The sequence below is a fragment of the Cyrtonyx montezumae genome, unplaced genomic scaffold (assembly GCF_038088225.1).
Source record: "Cyrtonyx montezumae isolate F1298 unplaced genomic scaffold, pur_monq_1.0 scaffold_44, whole genome shotgun sequence".
Classification (NCBI taxonomy): domain Eukaryota; kingdom Metazoa; phylum Chordata; class Aves; order Galliformes; family Odontophoridae; genus Cyrtonyx; species Cyrtonyx montezumae.
This window is the reverse complement of record NW_027072050.1, coordinates 1,084,588-1,105,193: the sequence shown is the minus strand read 5'-3', so window position 1 is coordinate 1,105,193 and position 20,606 is coordinate 1,084,588. Positions and strand designations below refer to the sequence as shown.

Sequence of the window (20,606 nt, the reverse complement as noted above, 5' to 3'; positions counted from 1 at the left end):
TCTGCTCCAAAAGTAATGCCTCCTATTTCACAGTGTCAGCTCATGACATCAGCGGTGGATGTTGGGCAGTAGAGGCTGAACCTTCCCACCAACATCCCATTACATTTGGCTGCCATGTGACAGATGGCAGCAGAGGGGCGATCTGACAGGATGGGACTCACATGGGAGTGCTGATGAAGCAAAGGGGCATCACTGCATTCCTCCATGCAGAACAAATGACACCCAGTGACATTCATGGACACTTGCTGAACATTTGTGGAGACCAACCAGTGGATGTGAGCACAGTGAGGGGGGTGGTACAGTGACAGTGGGTCATCTCTACTGCTCCAGGTTTTGATGAGCACAGCATGCAGCTCTTGTTCATTGCTGGTGAAAACATACAGCTAGTGGTTGTGACTGTGCTGAGAAATCGTGTTTCGTAACTGAGAATTCGCTCTATGAAGTTGGTGTAGTTACTGTAAGTATTGTATCTGCCGTAGTTCCCATGGAAATAAATAGAAGGCACTAATTTCAGAGCGACATGCATGAGACTGCAGCCATGAGACTTTTACCCTCATAACAGCTTTTCCCAGCCCTGCCTCATCATGGGATGCCTCACAGAGGCTGCAGCCACAGTCCCACTGCCAAGGTCACAGTGCTTCCGCAGGGATCCTGCAGCCTTCTCCAGCCCCGGGCTTTGGTGGGGGTCTCCCCCAGGAGCCAGAACTGCCCGGAGAGCTGGCGAAGAACAGCAGCAGAGAAATTCCAGCACAGATCATTTCACTTAAACCCAAGCTGTCTTCTAAAGAGCAGATCAGCTTCTTTCACCAGAACCAGAAACTGCTCTGCGTGAGCTGCCTCATTACACAGAGGCCACTGGCAGTGCCCGGAACCAGGAGGTGTCTGTCAACAGTGGGGCAGCCACGAGCAAAGCAGTGACAACAGCACGTAGGTCTACTGCTGACCCCACAGCGTTGGGTAGGACCAGCAGTGGGAGGAGCTGGGTGTGCCATTGCCCCAGTGCTGCAGCATGTCTCTTGACATCTCACAATAGCATGAAAACAGTTCAAAGCACTCCTGCACAGTGCTAGAGGGCACATCCTGCACAGCCTGGGACTGGGACAGTGAGCGACCAGCTGTGATCAGCATCTGCCCCAGCCTGCCCTGGGTGATAGAATGATGGCATTGTGAGAGCAGGGAGGTGTCCTGCCCCTAAGCTGGAGCTCCAAATTGGAGATATCAGTTCAAAGGGTGGATTATATGATGGATAAAGAAGTGCTTGGAAGGTTACAGACAGAGAGTTGTGGTTAATGGCTCTATGTCCAGGCAGAGGCCAGCGGCAATTGGAGTCCCACAGGGGTCTGCCTTGGGACACTTTTATCAAATACACAGACAGTGTATGAGTGCACCCTCAGCAAGTTTGTTGCTGACAATAAGCTGAGTGGGGCAGATAACACAATAGCACCAGGAAGAAAACTGGGACTTCACAGCTTCCTCTGGGTGCAGGAGCCAGCCAGGCAGCAGGTTTGGGCATGGGCAGTGGGAGAGGGCACTGTGCTACTGAACTTGCTGCACGCATCACCTCTCACTCTAAGAGAGTTGCTACAGAAGTTGAAAGTATCATTCAAGGTTTGTGCTATAATCCCATTCACTTTCCAACGGACTGACCTTGACAATCACAAGAAAAGGAACAACTGGCAACTATCTTCTTTAATAACCATGTCAAGGGAGTGCTGTCCTGCAACACCCTGTTTTGCACACAGGGCACAGCAGCAGATCAGACCTTTGATTTCCTGTTCCACATCCATTTTGTTTTCCTCTCAATGCCACCTTCCACTAAGAGAAGGCAGCTGAAGAACTGGCCCCCAGCTCAGCTTCCCAACTGAGCCTCCAGCAGAAGCTCAGAACCAAGAGACCTTCAACACTCACCAGCAGCTTGCCTTCCCTTGTCTTCCCCCTGCTACCCGACCTCCAGGACAGGTGTGCTGTCCCTCTGAAGCACAGATCCACCTGCCAAAGAGAGCTGTGCTTGTAATGCATCTTATGCAGCACAGAAGTGGGACAAGCCCTCTTTTCTCATCTCACATAGTAACTAACTGAGTTACAAGAGAAGACATTCTGCTTGTTTGTTATTGCAGTTTACTAATTCTTTGCTGTTTGGTCCAACCTCGTTCCTGGTTGTCATCTCTGTGCTCTGCCCAGTTCCCTGCAGTCAGTCTCCTCCACGTTACCAGCTCAGCACACAGAGAAATGCAGCTGTGCACCATTTAGCAGTACAGTACAACAGAATAGAAACACCAGAAACAACAGCATTCTCCCTGCAATGCTGTGGACGTATATTGACATATATTTCTGATGATGCTCCATTCCCACTCAGTTCCACTCCAACAGTCAGTGTGCAAAGACATGATTGTATTTGGTTTGGTGAAGACACTGCAGCAACAGAAGGCTTCAATGTGCCTTTAAGAACACCTCTACACTTTTCTCAGAGATGATTTAAGGCCATCTCAGGATGACAGAGGACTGGAACTGCACCTGTCACACCTCACTGTGCTGTTCATCAGCATCCACCTCTGCCCATCACAGGAAGCAATGGCCAATGTACAGGGGCCCAAACATCCTCCTTCACCCACCATTTAAACAGGAGCCAACAGCAGCTGCGAGTGTCTTAGACCATTTGAGTTACAATCTACCATACACCCTCACAGTGCAAATCGCTACACAGCAAAGCGTAAGGCAGGTACATCAGACTCACCCAGTTCTTAATGGGACCGGTATAATGATGGCACACCTAACAGCCCAACCTTCTGAAAGAGAACTACTCCAGCCCCCCTCCCCCACAGCACATCATGCAGCAAACTGGTGCAAGTTCAGAAATGGCGTTGCTTTGAGAGAGGGACAGAAAGCTCTCAGATGTAATTTGTCTCAGAGAACTTGCTCGGAGCTTGATGAGGAAATGTCCAATAGCCTCCACGCAGCATAGGGGTTGAGCTCATCCTGGTCTCTGCAAAGTGCCCACACGTACAGCATCCGCAGAACCTTGTCCTGGAAGGAAAACCCTTGTTAGAGCTTGCATCACAGTCACAGATCTCCTAGCTCAGTGCTGGCTGTGGAGATGCTCCATGTTCTCTCCACAGAATGCTGTGATCTTTCTCTCTAGGTTCTAAGCCCCCAAATCCCAAATAAGTTAGCTTCAGTAACAATTCCCAAATTATGGTTAGAAATTTATCAGAATCAGGAACCCATAAACTTTTTATCTCTGAAAGCAGAATTAGGATTTCCTAATACCTGTGTGTGACAAATATTAACCAACATCCTGCCAACTTCAATCATACCTGACTTAGTGTTAAATATAAATTTCTGGTTTCAAACTGCTTTGACTGCCAGGCTCTACTGCTGTCTGTAACATTCAATCAAGCTGAAGGCTCTTCCCCACAGCTACAGCCCTGCAGATGTAGTACTGAGGGACACGGTTCAGTGGGGAACATTGGTGGTAGGTGGATGGTTGGACTGGATGATCACAGAGTACTTTTCCAACCTTGGAGATCCACATGGAAGTCAGGTACATCACCAGCCAGCAAAGAGAAAAGTTATGCTTAAACCCTCTCATCGCTGGATACAAGTGCTTGATTTTATCAACTCGTTTTCAGGAAAAAAAAACAAAGAACAAAAAACAAATCCTTAAAAATAGATAATAAAACATACACACACAAACAAATACAAACACAATACAAAAAAAAAAAACAACCAACAACCTAAAAAACAAACCACCACGCCTGCCTGGCTCATTTCAAGGAATTCATGCTTGAGTGGATTCAACAACATTTGTGGTAGAGGAGAAGCTCAAGGAGCACAACAGCAGCCACCAAGAGGTAAGTGTTCCCTCCACAAAACTAAGTATTGCTGCCTCCCCACTGTGAGCTGAACTATGACATTTTTGATTGAATGTGCCCATCTTTAAAGGCAGCAATGTGGGTACATAAATGTGATGAGAAGTTTCTGCATTACAGCAGGCATTAGAAACACCTTACATTAAAAGCTGTTTTCCTCTTGTTCAGTGTTTCAGCAGCTTCACTTGCTTCAGCTATGCTTAGAAGTGTTAGAAGTATGGAAATGTAAGCAGTACATATGATGGAGGTGCATAAGAAGGAAGAGCAGAGGGGACAAGCAAAGAAAAACAACAGAAATTTTGCTTGTTCACAAAATGATTTTGGGCTATGGCAGGTTAGTGTACTTCCAAAGACCACACATCAATCTGATTTTCATACTACCCTTCTATTTCTGTTTTTTAGTTTAGTTTTCTAAGTTATTCACCTCCTTTTCCTCATAAAAAATCCTGAAGGAATACAATCCTGCCAATGCATAAAGACTGCTACCCTTGAACACAGTCAATACGTGATGCACCAAAGTGAAAGAAACAGAACTTGTGTTGGGTACTACACAACTTGGTAAGGAAGGGTTAGAGTTTTTTCTGGGACTCAGACTCACCCAGAATTGCAGAATACCCAACATTTCATGAATCTGTCCAATTCCAACTGCATTAATAATACACTTCTAACTTTCCCAGTTCAAATTCTCCACCTTCATTCAAAAGAAGTGCTGCCAAAGCACACCATTTCCTTCTGTTCTACCCCCACATCACACTTCACAACCCTTTGTATCTTTGTTCAATTTCTCTGTCAGAGGTTCCCATTAGACAAACAGAAGAGGAAAGTACTTAGCACAAATGGACACGGAACAGCTTCAGCAAACAGAGGCTTGCAGCACTATAAATCACTTTGTGCCAATGTAGAGAGGCAAGAGCTGAAAACAACAGTTCCTGCTTCCAGTTGGTTTCAGTGACGCTCCCAGTTTCCTAAGAAATGGTTTCACTAATTCCAGCCTGACTGCCAGGCATCTTTGTGCTCTGTTCTTTAATTGCCCTTTAGGAAAGGAAGAGGGAGGAAAAAAATAACAGGCTTGGGGGGATTCTGTATTTAATCCACAGCAGAACAGTTCAATTGTGTCCTGGAGAGTGCCGGAGGAATGGACCACACACACAACCACTCTGCAGACCAGGAATTTGCTGGCCAGGCACAACAGCAACTGGAAGAGAAAGGGCTGCTGGCATTCCTAACTCCAGTTCCTCTCCTCACTGTGAATTTAAGATTATCTAAAACTCTGCATCCCTTCCAGATGTTTGTAGATTCTCCTCACACAAAATAATGTTCAGCTAATGGGTTGTAGCACTTCAAGAGTGACAGGGATAAATAGTGCATAGAAATGAACGGGATTTCACAGCCAGCACATCACCTGCCAGCCAATTTAAATTCAAGTTATTGCAGCCTTCTCTACAAAGCACATCTGATTGAGGGGAACCTACAGCAACAAGCACCAAGTCTCATAGAACTGAGCTGTAACTAGGCTGCCCACCTGAAGAAGCTAACACTGATCAAAGAAAACATAAGGAGCACAATTAATGAGTTTTATGAGGTTTCTAACAGTTACCATCCTCTCTCAGCACTTTAATACACACACATCACCAGGTCTATGATATGACTGCAGGGAAATACAAGCAGGGCAGCCTGCAAGGACGATTCCAACTGCCACAGCTTTCTCACTCCCTCCAGATTTTCATACATTTTCTCATTTGTCCACCACTGCCAGGAGTATTTTAATTTTAGTCCAGTATTTCTAATGGCCTAGCAAACAGAATCTCAGTACTTCACCTAACTACATGACAGCGACTTCACTGAGGGCAAAAGTGGTTGATTTATACAGCCAGCTATTTTCACCTGTAAATACCCAGATGATTTCACTGAACTGACTGAATTACTTTACTACCATTTCTCTATGTGGGCAGCTGCAATATGCCTATGCTTGCTTCTATAATTCTCTATAGAGAGCCAGCTCTGATCCAAAAAACCAGAATCATGACTGTAAAGCACAAAAGCAAGCTGATAACTCAGATGTGTATGCTAACTTCAGTGGAGACATTTCAACTGCACCACTTGCAAAACAGAGCTTGTCTGCTCTTCCCAGGTGCAGAGAGCATGCAAAACAAAGGCACTATTTAATTTATTCTGGTACAAAAGGTTAATTACTCTACCCATTTTCTCATCCACTTGTGCTGAAGTCAGCTGCTTCATACTCTAGCTCTTTGTCATCTGGAGATCTGCAAGACACACTGCAAGCCTACATGGCCCAGCTTTCCTGTCTATGGTGTGGGGACCACCATTACAACAGAATTCATAAAATAGCACGGTGTTTGGTTTCACTGTCAAGCACATGAGCATTCTAAACAACAACAACAGATCGCATCACGACCACTGACCATTTAATATTCTAGTGGAGATGGTGATCTTAACAACAATATCAGAGAAAAGTTGTCAAAAATTCTTACTAATGCCTTTAGAGGCACACAATGTGAGTGAATTATAATGTGTGTGAATAAGCAAAACTGAAATACACCACACATCACTATAGGAAGCTGCTGCAAACTCAATACATAACTGAGATGGCTAGTGAGGGCCCTAGGGCAGCCATGTTCAGCTGGTGAGTGTCACTTACCGGGTCACCTTCCACCACTTCCCCTTTCTGGTTCTTAATTACCATCACGATCTGAGCTTGAAAAGTGATAATTAATACTGGTCCCTGCTCCATCATTTTTCCCATGGCCAGCTGTAATTAAAGAAAATTCTAATTAAAGAAAACTTTTGCAGATGAACATAAAAATATCAAGTATTTAGCACAACTACACAGCTAAACAATCACACTGTCTCCCAGCACCAAACCTAGTCTCACCTAGGGCAGATGATGCCTGACCCATATTGTGGCCTTCTATGATGGAGCAACAACTTTAGACAAAGGGAAGGCAACTGATGTCATCCACCTGGACTCGTGCAAGGCCTTTGACACGGTCCCCCACCACATCCTTATCTCTAAAGTTGGAGAGACATGGATTTCAAGGCTGTCCTATTTAGTGGATAAAGCACTGGTTGTAAAGTCATAACTGTTGTTGTCAACAGCTCTATGCCCAGGTGGAGGACAGTCACAGGTGGTGTCCTCCTGGGATCCATCTTCGGATCAGTGCTCTTCAACATCTTTAGCAATGACAAAGATTGAGTGCATCCTTAGCAAGTCTGCTGATAACACCAAGCTGAGTGGTGTTGATGATACAACAGAAGGAAGGGATGGCATCTAGAGGGACATGGGAAACCTTGACAGTGAGATCATGTGAATTTAATGAGATTCAACAATGCCAAGTGCAAGGTTCTGCACCTGGGTCAGGGCAACCCCAGATGGGCATAGAGAAGGGGAGAAGAACTCACTGAGAGCAGTGCTGAGGGTCCATGTAGATGAGAAGCCAAACTTGAGCCAGCAGTGCATGCCTGCAGCCTGGAAGGGCAAGCAGTATTCTGGACTGCATCAAAAGAGGGGTGGCAAAGGGTAGGGATGGGACTGCCTCTGCTCTGCCTTTATGAAACCCCACTTGCAATGCTGCATGCAGGCTCCAGCACAAGAAGGATGTTGGAGTGGAGTCAGAGGAGGCCACAAAGTCGCTCAGAGGGCTGGAGCACCTCTGCTATAGGAACAGGCTGAAGGAGCTGGGGGTGCTCACCCTGGAGAAGGGAAGGCTCCGGGGAGACTTGACTGCAGCCTTCCAGTACTTGTGGGGAGCTTACAAGTAAGAGAGACACTGACCTTTTACATAATCTGATAGTGACAGGACAAAGGGGAATGGCTTTGAACTACAAAAGGAGAGATTTAGATTCAATATTAGGAATAAACTCTACTCATAGAGCAGTGAGGCAGGTGAGGTTGCTCAAATAAATGTGGATAACCCATCCCTGGAAGTGCCCAAGACCACAGATGGTGCCCTGGGCAGTTGAATCTGGCGGCCAGCCCACAGCAGGGGAGTTAGAATTAGATGATCTTTAAGGCCCCTTTCCAACCCAAGACACCCTATGGTAATGCCTTCCAGCCAAGCACATAAAATTAAAGTCCTTAAGCATGGAATGTGAGTTCATACACTGACATTTTAAAGACTTAATTTTAATTTCAGTGCTTCAAAACTTTGCAGAACGTGCACTCCTTTAAAACATTCACGTGTTGATTTTCAGACTCGGTGAACAATTTTTCCAGATGTGATCCCTCATCACAATACCCAAATAAACTTTTTCTAGGGAAATGCATCGAAAAATTTAAGCAATCATCACCCTTTTATGCCCCTTTCTTGCAACACAGAGAGTGTAATATGAATTGCACTGAATACATCCTATGTCAGTTATTTTTCAGCTAGGATAATGTAATTTACTTGGGAAACTTAATGCAAAAATAGACATCCAAGACAAGTTAATAACAAAATATCTTTCCAGACACCACTCAGAATCAGTGCAGAGTTCTATACTAATCAGCACCTACCCTACCTACTTACACCAAAAAAGTCATTCAGTTTACAAGGAAACCAAAACACCTAGACTCTAATAACAGAGGAAAAACTTCATATTTAAATAAGATATTTAGGGAAAAGGTCATCACATTTATTACTCCCAAAGCTTTGCTTTTGTTAGAACTTGTTATTTATTGCTGAGTATTCAGGAGAACGCCACAGAATTTTTCCTTCTCATTTGGCACATGCTTGTAGATAATGCCTAGAGTGGCCAAAGAGGCATGACTTCCTCTGAGCCTAGATGGATGAGAGGTAATAAGAAGCCTAGAAGCTGTCTTAATGGGTTGATGATTGCCTTGCTCCCTGTGCAATCATCAAACAAGTCAGCTCCCACTGCTCTTTTGCAGGGCTACAGAAGGCAAACTCTTCAATCTTTTGTTGTAGGGCATCTCCTCAGATATTTCTGGAGCTTCTGTGTGTGTTTCCATGGGGGAGTGTGCAACAGCCCCTCCTCCACTTACACCCATCCTTTGAGGCAGAAATCGTTATAGGATATAGAGATCTAATAAAAAGTAGGCATTTCTTTTTGAGACACCTTTGTCATTGAACAAAATAAAGAAACCTGAAGTACAGATAACACCAAAGATCTAATTAAATGAAGGCAGTACAGCAGACTTACTGCTAAGTACAACAGTAACACTTCAGACTCCTGAGTAAAGAGGAATACAGAGAGCATAATGACTGTGCTGACATTAGCCAGAGTGCTCAGCTGCCAACACAGCTCTTAAGGCAGCAGTGTCATACAACCATTCAGAGCAGCCCTTAGGCCTCTGATAACTGCTCCTGTACTGCACAACCATGAGTTGTGTAAGCACCGTATGTTACTACCCCAAAAAAGCATCAACAAAGACCTCTGTGGAAAGCACTTGCCTTTCTCAGTTTTTGCAGGTGGTTTAGACCAAGGTGCACTGGCACTGAGGACAAGGCAAACCACAATGCTGTAACTTAGGCTTGATCACCTAATAGCAAATTACTCCCCCAAATCTGTTCCACATTTCTCTTTCTGCAACAATGATCCGTTCCTCCCTTAGCAAACACGGTAAATAGAACAGCATGAGGTGAAACAGTCAGAGCAAAGAAGAAAACCCCTGAAATCATGAGCTTCTAATTCACCCCCAAGGTAAAATACTGAAAAGGACACTCACATCAATGTTGTCTACGTCAAGAATCCTGGAGTGGAACTGGAGACCCATGGCTTTGGCTTGCTGGATTGGATGAGCAAGCTGACTGTAAGTCTAAATGAAGCAACAAACTTGTGTTACATGTTTTAACTTGCTCTGTCAAAGAAAAAGGAATTTTCTGCTTAGAGAGAACCACCAGAAAATATGAGAATAAAAGTCTTTTTCTGCAAACATGCTGAACACGTACGTCTTGCAATATACCCCACAACTACATCAAATGCTCTGGGCCTCACACAACCCAATTCTTCCTAAGAATCCCATCTCCCCTGGACAGAACAAGAGATCCATCATTTATGAGAATAAGCAAATGGAGGGCACCTGATAGCCAAGGCACGTGCAGCTCTGATTTGACAGCAGACAGGGAGAAACAGTTTGGGTAGGAAGCTGTTTTCCTTGTGCCCAGTCAGACACTGCGGGCACAGCAGTACTTCCTGGCTGCTTTTAGGCACATATGCTTCATTATTTATGCATCAAGAACTGTTGTTGGAATTTGAATTTCAGCATTAGCACAGCATTCTTGGCAGCTACCAAGCAAACAGGAGGAGTCCCTGCCAGGAGCCCCAACACTGATCTTCTAACCTTCACCGCAAGCATTCAGGTGTAAATACCTGACAGAAATCTACTGAGAAAGTCACTAGAGTAAAGCAGGAATAATAGAAAGGGATTCTGGGGACAGCAGGCACAGGCAGCTCTGCTGGCTTACTTGCCTTACTGCTTCGTACTCGAGCATGTTAATGACCAGTATCACAAAGCTAACATTTTCAGCATGGTTCTGTTCCAAGAGTCTTCTGGATTCTCACTTTGGAACTCTTATTTACTCCCTGGTCTGTTTTTATGGATGAGTCTTATGAGCTTAATTTCCACATACCACTAGAAGGGTTTGTATGTTTTATAGGCCACAGTAAATCTATTACTTCCCACTGGAAATCTGAAAGGAATTCTATGGTATGACCTCAAAGGTGGCTTGAAACATTAAGGTGGTCTGAAAATAAGGGGAATTCTTTAATATCTTACTCTTGTATTGTGCAATATGGCTATAAAAATGTTAATAACTTTATCTCAAAAAATTTAAATACAGAAGACTCTTTTCCAGTGCGTGAACTTGCAGCCCCCTGGTGGTGGCTGTGACTGGGAAGGAGTTACATTCTTGATTTTAAAGAAGCATTGAAAATAGCAGAATTATTTTGGAACAGAGAAAGGAGAACAAATGCACTTTCATGTTAAAATGCTATTGTCAGGTAAAGACCTGCTTTCGTGAAGTTATAAGGACAATAACATGATTACTGAATGATAACCAATTCATACTCATTGCTCCAAGAAGTGCATCCAATGATGAAAACCTACACCAGCAGAAAAGTAAATTCCCTATCTCACTAATAAATTTTTGCAGTCAGATATCCAGGCTGCACGTTATTTATGCTGCAATTTCAGAAAAACTTGAGCTTGCCATGATTGCTGGGATACCACAGTGGCCATTTGCTTGTAAGCAGTTCCAGGGACAACCTGACTGCAAGAAGAAAATTATCACCTTTTAGGATCAGCTCAAATGTCTCTGCACCTTTTCAGCCCGTATCAGGATTCTGACCAGTGCCAGGACAAAAGGCACAAACTGGAACCAAAAGGATCCATTTAAACAACAGGAGGCACTTCTTCATGGGGCAGGTGAGGGAGCACCAAGGTGGGATGACCAACCTCAGAGATGTTCAAAAGCCATCTGGATATGGCCCTGGGCAACCTCTAGGAGTCCTCTACTTGAGCAGCAGATCGGAACAGATGAGTTCCAGAGGTGCCTTTCAACCCAAACCATTCTGTTTTCCAAGATACAGAGGAATACAGGACAGACACAGCCAACAAACTCAGTCATTGCTGTAGTTTCTTCACACCCAGGTGTGCTAGAACACAGCTGATTACAGAGAGCCACTGTCTTTCCTGTTATTCCTCCATAGCTTCAGGCTCCAGGGGCTCCTTAAAAGCTGATGTAAGTTAAGAGGGATTTGTGTGTTCACTTGGTTTTGCACAAAGCCTCCCAAAAACAGCTCAGTGTGTCAAACAGTTCCAAGAAAATCAGGCAGTTGTAGCAATACTGAACACATGTTAAACAAAACTGGAAGCATGTGAATTGGTGCTGCAGAAGCACTACATTCTCTGAGGCTATCCAATAATTTGATTAAACTCCACAAAATCAAACTGTCTGAGATCTTGAAAGACTCATCCTGGAGACTTCTGAATTCCACGGCCTAACTCACTCTGAGGTCATCACCAGTATAGAACAGTGCACAAACCCTCAGGCTCCACTGAAGTCCAACTGAATCAAGAAGGGCTTTGAAGAACTGGAGCTAGTTAGTCTAGTTTAGCAGTAGCTCTTGGTTATCTCTCTCTAAACAGTATTCCTCTCACGCCCATTCTGCTCCAGAAGTCCACGGTGCATACTTGATTGCATTAGTGTTTTATGTATGAACATGTTTAATGGGGGAGGAGCAGAGAGGCAAAGCAGGTAAGCAACATCACAGCCACAGTGGCCACAAAGCTTGCAAACAAAGAAAGCACAGCACATTCACTTAGAAGTGAGAATCTTAACCTTTTTAGACATTTTTAGTACTGACAGTACTCTACTTACTGCCTCATAGCACCAATCTTTGAGGATATCAAGCTCTCCAGACATCATAGCCTAAGACAGAAACAAAAAAAAAAATCAATAAAACATAAGCATGTAGAAATACATGCTACATCAGATAACTGAAGTATCTGCACTTTCAGCAGCAAACTGCTTTAAATCCTACATCTTGTGAAAACCTGAAGTAGGAAAGGAGCAAGAAGAATTAAGAGGAGCAGCAATAAGACCTTCTGTAAACACATACTAAGGCAGATGTACATACATCTTCAGGTAATTAAGACATAAGCTATCCTAAACCATTGCCAGAATATGCACTACTCAGAAATCCTGGGAAGTCTTATGTCACTACAGACATTACAGTTCCAGCCATACCTCTGATACACACACCAGTTGGTCACACATCACTCTGATTTGTATATCTAAATATTGCTCTTGCTGCTTTTTTTCAATTCATCCTACCTCACAACCAGAGTATCAAAAGTAGTTCTACGTGTTTGGCATGCACCAGTTTGACATGCAATCTTCCAGTATCATTGGGCTTCAAGATGAACAAAAAATTTGCTTTCATTTAACATTCTTTTCCCTTCAAGCCCCAGCATTGCCAATCTCATACAAATCTCTCCAAACAATTTCTGTTGGAACCACTTTGAATTTCCTCCTTTTGCTGTGTTTTCTGACATCTGTGACAGCCAGAGAACTATACACATCTGCAGCTACATCTTTTAGGTAGACACTTTGTAGTATAACACGAGTTTATTTATACCACAGTCTTTAAAAACATTGTTCCAGACACTTCCTTGACTGGTGCCAGAAACAGCCTCCCTGAACCACAGGTCAGGAATTGTTTTTTTTAGCAGGTAGCTACAGATCACTCACAATCATTTAGAATTAGTAGTGTACGTGCACCCACTCCCAATCACCAATAGCTGATATCAGCTCAGAACTGTCTGTTCACCTAGGTCACTCTGATCCCACTGATGCCCATGCTGTTTCTCATGGAAGAAGGAGGCCAGCTATCTTCCAGGCCAAAAGAATTTTTGCTTGTCTATTAAATGATGAAATATGGTTTTCAACTAAAGGGCAAAATCCAACCAGTGCCATTCTGTGATTCTGCAATCTATTTTACGTCTAAGGTCTATAAGTCTATAAGTCTATTTTACGAAGGGTGCTGTGCAAATCTGGGCGCTGCAGAAGCAAATACAGCCCCAGCTCTTAACTTTTATAATTAGAAAACAAAGAAAAATCTTCCATACAATCTTCCATAGTAAAGGAGAAAAAAAAATAAAACGAATGTATCCCATTCTGTCCCCACCTTACCTCCAAGACATTGGGAATTATATCTCGCTCACATTGCTTTAAGAAACGATCTTTGTCAAAGGATGGATCCACTTTCAGAATCTCTGTCAAAACCTCTGACATTTCTGTCTTTGAGAACAATCCACCTGATAAAACAATTCAACATGACTAGCAGAATGACAGCTGTTGCCAGAAAACAAGAGAAAAGATGGGTCTATAAAAGAGGGAAGGAAGAGTCACCTTGAAACAGACTAAGTTAACGTGAGATTTACCCCACACAAGCATTTGCCAACACACTGCCAACAGAAGGTGCTACACTGAATGACTCTGAATAACAACCCATACAAAATATTAAAAAGCTTGCAACTCTTTTCCAGAGGTTAGTATCACATGCAGGACATCACTAACAGCAACAGAGGCAGAAGGCTAGACTTGCAGTTTCACAGCAATGATGAAACATTACCTATCAAGTCAGTGACTTTGTCTGTGACAGCTCTGGAAGCTCGAATGAATGCGTTATCACTTTCATCATATTTCATTTTCATTTCAAAGAACCCTGAAAAAAGAAAAGATGTTAGCATAGAGTCCTTCCACTGAGTTCCTGTAGAAGGAAGAACAAGCAATGGGATGCAGACTAAACCTGCTAGTTCTCTTTTAAATCTCTTTCTTGATTAACAAGTTTCAGTTTCAAAAGCTAGCTTTCTCCTCACCTTCATGCAACATTCTCATCTCTTTATAGTTGTCATTAACTATGGGATTGACTCCTTTCACAAGAACTCAGTTGGAAGGGACCCTCGAGTCCAGTTCCTGGCCCTACACAGCACCACCCAAAACCTTTGGCTGAGGGTGGTGTCCCAACACTCCCTGAACTCTGGCAGCTTGGGGCTGTGCCCTCTGCCCCAGGGAGCAGCTCCATGTCCATTCTCTGGACATAATTAGATAGATCAAAACCACAGAAGATAGTTGCAAGATAACAGTTGCTGTACAAAGCACCTTCTTCCCACCATGTCAATTAATAACAACTGGAATCTTGAAGCTTATGCTACAAACCAGTCCAAAAAACAAAAACAACCTGCAGTGTTCTTGGTACACAGGATACACAACAGGAGAACATAAATTGTACAGCTCAGTGCAGCCACATCTGCAATGTTGTCTGAATCGCTACACCACAGAAACATGCACAAAAATGACAGAATACACCAACAGCTCATGCAGATGGCACAGAACTTGAGAGTGCAATATGTAAAGACAGCTATGAATATCTCCTTGGACAAACGAACAGAAGGGAGGTAAAAACCCACTCCTGAACACCTCCCAAGGAACTGGGAAGAAATACAGTCCAAAGATAATTATATGCTTCAGTTTTATAGCACTTCATTCCTTAACACGTAATTTGCCCTGAAGCAATTACTTTCATTTGTCAAAGGATCCTGGTCTCAGGCTTTTTCACACCCAAGTATAAGTATCTAGACAACCATCAAAAGTCTCTGCTCACAGCAGTACAGATATTGAGTATTTTTACAATTTTTCATTTCTTTTTTTAATGCAAAGAAATGATGCAAGGTCACACTCATTCCAGACTCCCGAGCAGATGACAACAGAAATCAGCTCACTGACAACAAGACTTTTCCTTGCCATAAGCTCAAGGACAGGAGCAGACCTGCCTGACCTATACCCTATACCTATACCCATACATGCACTTACGTCTGTCCTGGTCTCCTCATAGCTCAAAGGTGGAGCTAGAGTTCTTCAAGCAATTGTGAAAGCAAGTTTTGGTACTTACAGTGAGTCAGACTGACCAAAGGCAATGCCCCATTGCAAGATATCAACTTAGAAAAGCTGCAGTCTTGTCAACTATGCATACTTCCCATTCACATCACTTCACAGCAATAGCTATAACAGTAACAATGCTGTGTTTAGAATTCTGCTGGGACTAGTTGCACAAATGGTATCAGATCCCACAGCAAGAATACAATCAGAGAAAATAAAATGCTACTACTTTGTCTCTGGTACACATACTATTGAAGACCACATTGTTGTCCTTGAAATCCTTCCATTGCTGATACCACCTTGAGTCCTTGTGTAGCACCATGCCCATCGCCTCCCTAGGAAGTACAAAAGACACAAACTTGTGAGCAAGTAACTTAGAGGTGAGAGAGAATAAACAGATGGACATTCTGATATCACTGAAGCATGCAGTAGCACTGAGACTGATACACGATATAAAAAATACATGATTTCGTGGAGGCAAGGCACTGAAAACAGACTTGGTCCTGCCAAATACAACTCAATAGCAAGATATTCAAATTGAGAAAAATGAAACACATGCAAGTCACTTAGAACACTATGTACATATTCTACATTTTTAAATGGCCAGCTTCACTATCAGAAAATTCAATGTCTTAAACTTACAGCAGAACATTGCTCTCAGATCTACCTGCTCCACTTGTGAATTCAGCACTTGGATTTTTATCTGATCTTGTGATTTTAAAACATTTATGTGGATAATCTGATCAAGATCTGCCTGAAATTACATAAAATACATACTCGTTAGCTTCAAATATTCGCTCTTCTTTAACCCTCTCGCCTGAGAATTCTGTTCTTTTCCGTAGACGCTCTGGACGTTTGTAAGGACCACTCTGCCCCAAAACACTTTCATCTATTTCCTTCTTGACAGTTTCTACTCCCTGAAAGGAAAGCAATTCTATTAGGTTGATTTGCCATTCCTTCATCTTTCCTATCAAAATTAAAATTGCTTCTGTTGAAGAAAAAAAAAAAGATAAGAGCACGTATTATTCTCAACTCTCTTACTCAGCAAATGCTTCTTTGCTTATAGACATGCACAAAGACAGCAAGGCCTTCTACATAACAAGTTATATCTGGGACAGTAAGCTGGTGGTTGTACTGAAGTTATATCAGTACAGTATCTAATTTTATATTCAGCACAAGTTCAGATGATCTCTGTCTGCAGCCATAGGTCCCAGAGAGGTGTGGGACTTATGTCTGTACCTGAGAAATAACTTTGAAGGCTGCTGTCTTGCCTAATTTCTCTCCTCCTTTTGTCACTGACTCTGCTGACTGCTTTGCTGTTTTTGCTGCTTCTTCCACACCTTCTTTTATCTTCCGGCCAATATCACTCTTACTTACTTCATCCAAACTCTGGAATTAAACAGAGAAGAAAAAGCCACAAAAACACAGGTGAAAACCCATTTTCTACAATCTTTCTTAAGAATGCTAAAGATCTAAAACACATGCAATAGGGCTAACCAATCCCAAGATGAACACAGTTTATATGTCATAGGAGAGATTTACTGAGACACAGTGGCTTAACGCTGGAATTCAGCCAATACCTCTGTGCAGAACAATTCTGACTGCTGACAGTAACATATACATCTGTAATAGCTGCTACTCATACATACAGAAACTACTTTTCCTGACCTCAAAGAGAAGGACCATTGATGCCAGAGTTAACATATTCCAGTACCTTCCTTTAACAATCATTTACTATTTCTTAAGAGAAGAGATAGTAGAGGATGAGATAGCTCTCTACTATTCAGATCTTCCTGTAGATATAGCAAACTTGTTTCTCAATCTTACATATTCATATGCATCATTTAGGCTGTGTATAAAGAGCCAGGATCTAGCATGTAAGAGCTTAAAAGGATGCTGCAAGTTGCTGGTCTCACTTCCATAATGAATAAAAGGTCTTGCACTCCACTGGGGATTGCTCCAATAGCCCAGTCTTGCAACACCTGAATTCAGATGCTGTCACTGCAGATCAGCTTCTACAGGTGCTACATGCACCTAATTTTTCCCCATATTTGAAATACTATAATTAAAATTCCATAGAATTTACTCAAGAGATAGAACTTAAAGTGCAGCAACCACTCCAGTACATCCACTGCCTGGATGAGTTCAGTATGTAACAAGAGATGAAGCTGATGAGCATAAGTTTCAGTGTTTGGTCCCACCCTACAAGAGGCTCAATTGCTTAAAAATCAATCTGCACAGATATAATCATCCTCTTTCATAAGTGCTAAAGAATGAAAGAACTACAAGCAGCATCTTAAGTCTCCAAATGTGAAAGGTGTTGCTGGATACTCTGGTAAGGCCTCTGGTAAGGCCTGTGCTATAGAACACTCAATGACCAACTCAGAAATCCGTCATACAGTAATTGCTGCAGCTTTGGTAACAGCTCTATCATTTACCATCTTGAATAGTGACAATCTTCAAAATAGCAACTACCTGGCATCAAGAAAAACAAGAAAAGATGATAATTCAAATACAAAGAGAACCTCAGAGATGAGCTCTCTTAAGGAAAGGTGATTCCACAGCTGTATTTTACCTCTTTAACTGTACCAGTTATTTCTTCAAGTTTCTTTTTAATTACTTCTGAGGTCTTCACTGTTTGAGATTCAATAGTTTTCTGTAGAAAAAAAATCAAAAACATGCTGTATATAGTTAAGAGGACAGAAGATACTCATTCAAAAATAGCTTAAAGCATGGGATACCCAATTAACACTAATTTAGGGCAAAAAGAGCTCCAATCGTTCGTGCCTAAGTAGAATTAATTGATTTATATTTTCCTAAAACTTTTTGCAAATTAAGAATACATTCTTACTAGAAAAAAAATCAGAATATAACACATTCTCAGCTAGCTGAAATCTATCTTAGGGTAAACACTGAGTAACCAACACAAGCATTTAATTACTGCAAGTAATGCTGTTGAACAGTCCTCAAAGAATGCAAAAGAAGTATTTAAAAAAACACCGTGAACATTAAATGTAATGTCCCCATATCTTAATTGGGAAGTCCAGCAAGCAGCCTCCTCAAGAAAAAAATCACTCTAGGGCAACCACGTACCAGTCAGTACATCCAGCCAAGCAGAACTTCTGATAAAAAAAGGCATGCTAACTACTCAATAGCTCACTTGCAGAAAGACTACAATTTAACATTAAAAACAGAAGTAGTTCAGCAAATAAGCAGTGAAAATGTCAAAGGAACTCATGAGAAAGACTCACATATTTCCTCCTTGCTTCTCGAAGTGCATCAGATTCTTCTAGCTTTTTAGCTTCATCTCGGAACTTTTTAATACTTTCCTTCATCTCCTTGTTTTTTGCTAATTCTTGTTTGATGTTTTCCACAAAACCCGATATAAAACCTTTTCTTCCTCCTGAAGAGTAACATCTAGACTAAAGAAAATTGTTACGTGTTGCAGAACCCAAAGGGAAATTAAACAAGTATTAAAGCCAGCAGATGGATTTAGTTCAGCCAAGTATTACATCACTTCTAAGGGACTAAATGTTCTGGTAATTATATCCCTATTTTGAAAAAGAAGTACATTCTCCTCAAAACAGCCAATTATCTAACATACATTTGATGCCTTGTGGAATACTTCTACGTAGCCATTAAGTGGCAGTTTGACACTAACCAAGTTTGAAACAGTCTGGTAAGCAGAGTTACTAGAGCACGACTTCTGACCTCGAGCACTTAGATTCAACCTCTTCAAAAATCCTTGAATCCATCACATGAATCTTGAAAAGGTGAAACTTTCAGCCTGAAACTGCTAATGCTTGGGAATACACCCAGCAGATACAGTACTCTAGTGGGAAACTGGGCTCAGCCTGAAGAACAACATTCAGTCATTAGCCAACCTGGTTGATCTCTGAGACAGGCCCACTCGTTCTGTACACAGCACCACTGTGAATGGCAGGAACTAGGTATCTTCTAGGCATAAGCCATACGCCACTAATGAGGCACTTCTGTAACAAAAACAAGATCAAGTTAGCATGCACAGAAGATGACAGCAGTCCTGAAGAGACAAGAAAAGAAGGTGAGCATCCTGAAAAAGGACAGTCACGTCTGGGAGCAGATTCAGAGTGCTGCTGAGAAACCCCACGGGTTCATCCACAAAGCTTTGTGAACATGTTTGAGTAGTGCTACAACTGCCACTGAGCGAACCTCTCAGTGGTTCACAACCGCAGTCCAAGACAGGACAAAGCACTTTCCAGACTGAGACAGCTGAGATGTTCTCCACAGAACCCAGAGCCTCCGGGTCCCAAAGCTGCACAGACTAAGCAGACTCCGCCCCCCCGATAGGAATGAGGCGCAGCGCAGGTGGCCGTGCTGCCGCGGAAAGCCAGCGGTGCGGACGCGGACGAGAAGAGCGAACCCCGAGGGCCGAGAACCCGAGCGGTAGAATCGCTGAGGAGCCGGAGGCGGCCCCGCCCCGCCCCACCCCGAGGCAATCTGGGCTCCCCTAGCCCCGCTCCCCAGCGGCGGCTCCCGCTGCCCTATTGCAGCCTCGCGGAGCACCCGAGACCCGCGGACCCGGCCCTGCACGGGCGCAGCGCCCGCGCCCGCACTCACCCGGCAGCTGCCCGCCGCCGCCGCCATTTTGGGAGCCGAGCGTGTGATCCGAGCGTGGCGCGCGGCAGTGACGTAATCGACGCCACGTAGTGACGTCACATCCGCGCGGAGCGCCCGAGACCCCTCCAGCGGCGGAAGCGCGGCCGTTCCGGGCGCGGGGAGGAGAAAGGGCGGGAACTTCTCCTGCTGCCTCCTCATGATTGACAAAGCAAAGGGAAACCGAAAAGTGCTGAAGCCAGTATTGCACTGCCTTGAAACTCAAGAGGGGAGAAAGCGCTGAACGCTTCCCCCCTTCACACAGTCGCAGACACTGAAGCGTTTCTTCCCACCTTCAGCAGGCCCGGCCCCTCCGATTCTGGCAGTACAATTCCAGAACATAAAACGGAGCACAGAAGGGCCCTTCCACCACAAAAGCAGTTTGATAAGCTATAGCTTAACAGCAACTGTATCATTACACTCCAACTTGCTTTCCAATCTTTTCAGATAGATTACAGCTCACGTAATAGCTTTGAGCAACAAAAAAAAGTAGTAGCTCTCACTCTTAGTATCTTCAGCTCTGAGCCAAGAAAGTACAGAACAGAGTGAGCACATTGGCTGCTTGTCCTCTTACTGACCCATCTGCCTTCGACACATTAGGAAAAAAATAAGCACATGGTTTTTAAATCCACTTTCAGTTCAGGCCTCAGAACGGCACTAACACAACTGAAGGTGCAGGATAATTTATTTTTTAAAATCA

General features: G+C 43.3%; 1 protein-coding gene across 2 annotated transcripts; it reads right to left on the bottom strand.

The window, feature by feature from the left end:
* Positions 1 to 2,438: 2,438 nt before the first annotated feature.
* Positions 2,439 to 19,875, bottom strand: TIMM44 (translocase of inner mitochondrial membrane 44). Of its 2 annotated transcripts, XM_065747431.1 has the most exons (13): positions 19,871 to 19,875; positions 19,156 to 19,263; positions 18,523 to 18,693; positions 17,847 to 17,927; positions 16,511 to 16,660; positions 16,049 to 16,188; positions 15,521 to 15,606; positions 13,965 to 14,057; positions 13,523 to 13,647; positions 12,209 to 12,259; positions 9,556 to 9,645; positions 6,529 to 6,639; positions 2,439 to 3,024 (listed from the first exon to the last, which is right to left on the bottom strand). In XM_065747431.1, the coding sequence occupies exons 2-13, from the start codon at positions 19,234 to 19,236 to the stop codon at positions 2,905 to 2,907; spliced, it is 1,299 nt and encodes a 432-aa protein (XP_065603503.1). In that variant the 5' UTR covers positions 19,237 to 19,263; positions 19,871 to 19,875; the 3' UTR covers positions 2,439 to 2,904. The 2 variants fall into 2 exon arrangements, with proteins under 2 accessions (XP_065603503.1, XP_065603504.1); XM_065747432.1 differs by lacking the exon at positions 19,871 to 19,875 and having other exon boundaries at positions 18,523 to 18,688; positions 19,156 to 19,245.
* Positions 19,876 to 20,606: the final 731 nt, after the last annotated feature.

Bases quoted from the DNA above. Each gene is read 5' to 3' on its own strand.
- TIMM44 (XM_065747431.1), bottom strand. From the start codon at position 19,236: ATGCCTAGAAGATACCTAGTTCCTGCCATTCACAGTGGTGCTGTGTAC. The intron at 15,607-16,048 runs GTATGTATTTTA...TGTACTTCCTAG, and splicing joins CGAATATTTGAAGCTAACGA to GGAGGCGATGGGCATGGTGC. The intron at 6,640-9,555 runs GTGAGTGTCCTT...CTTTAATTACAG, and splicing joins TTGACGTAGACAACATTGAT to CTGGCCATGGGAAAAATGAT.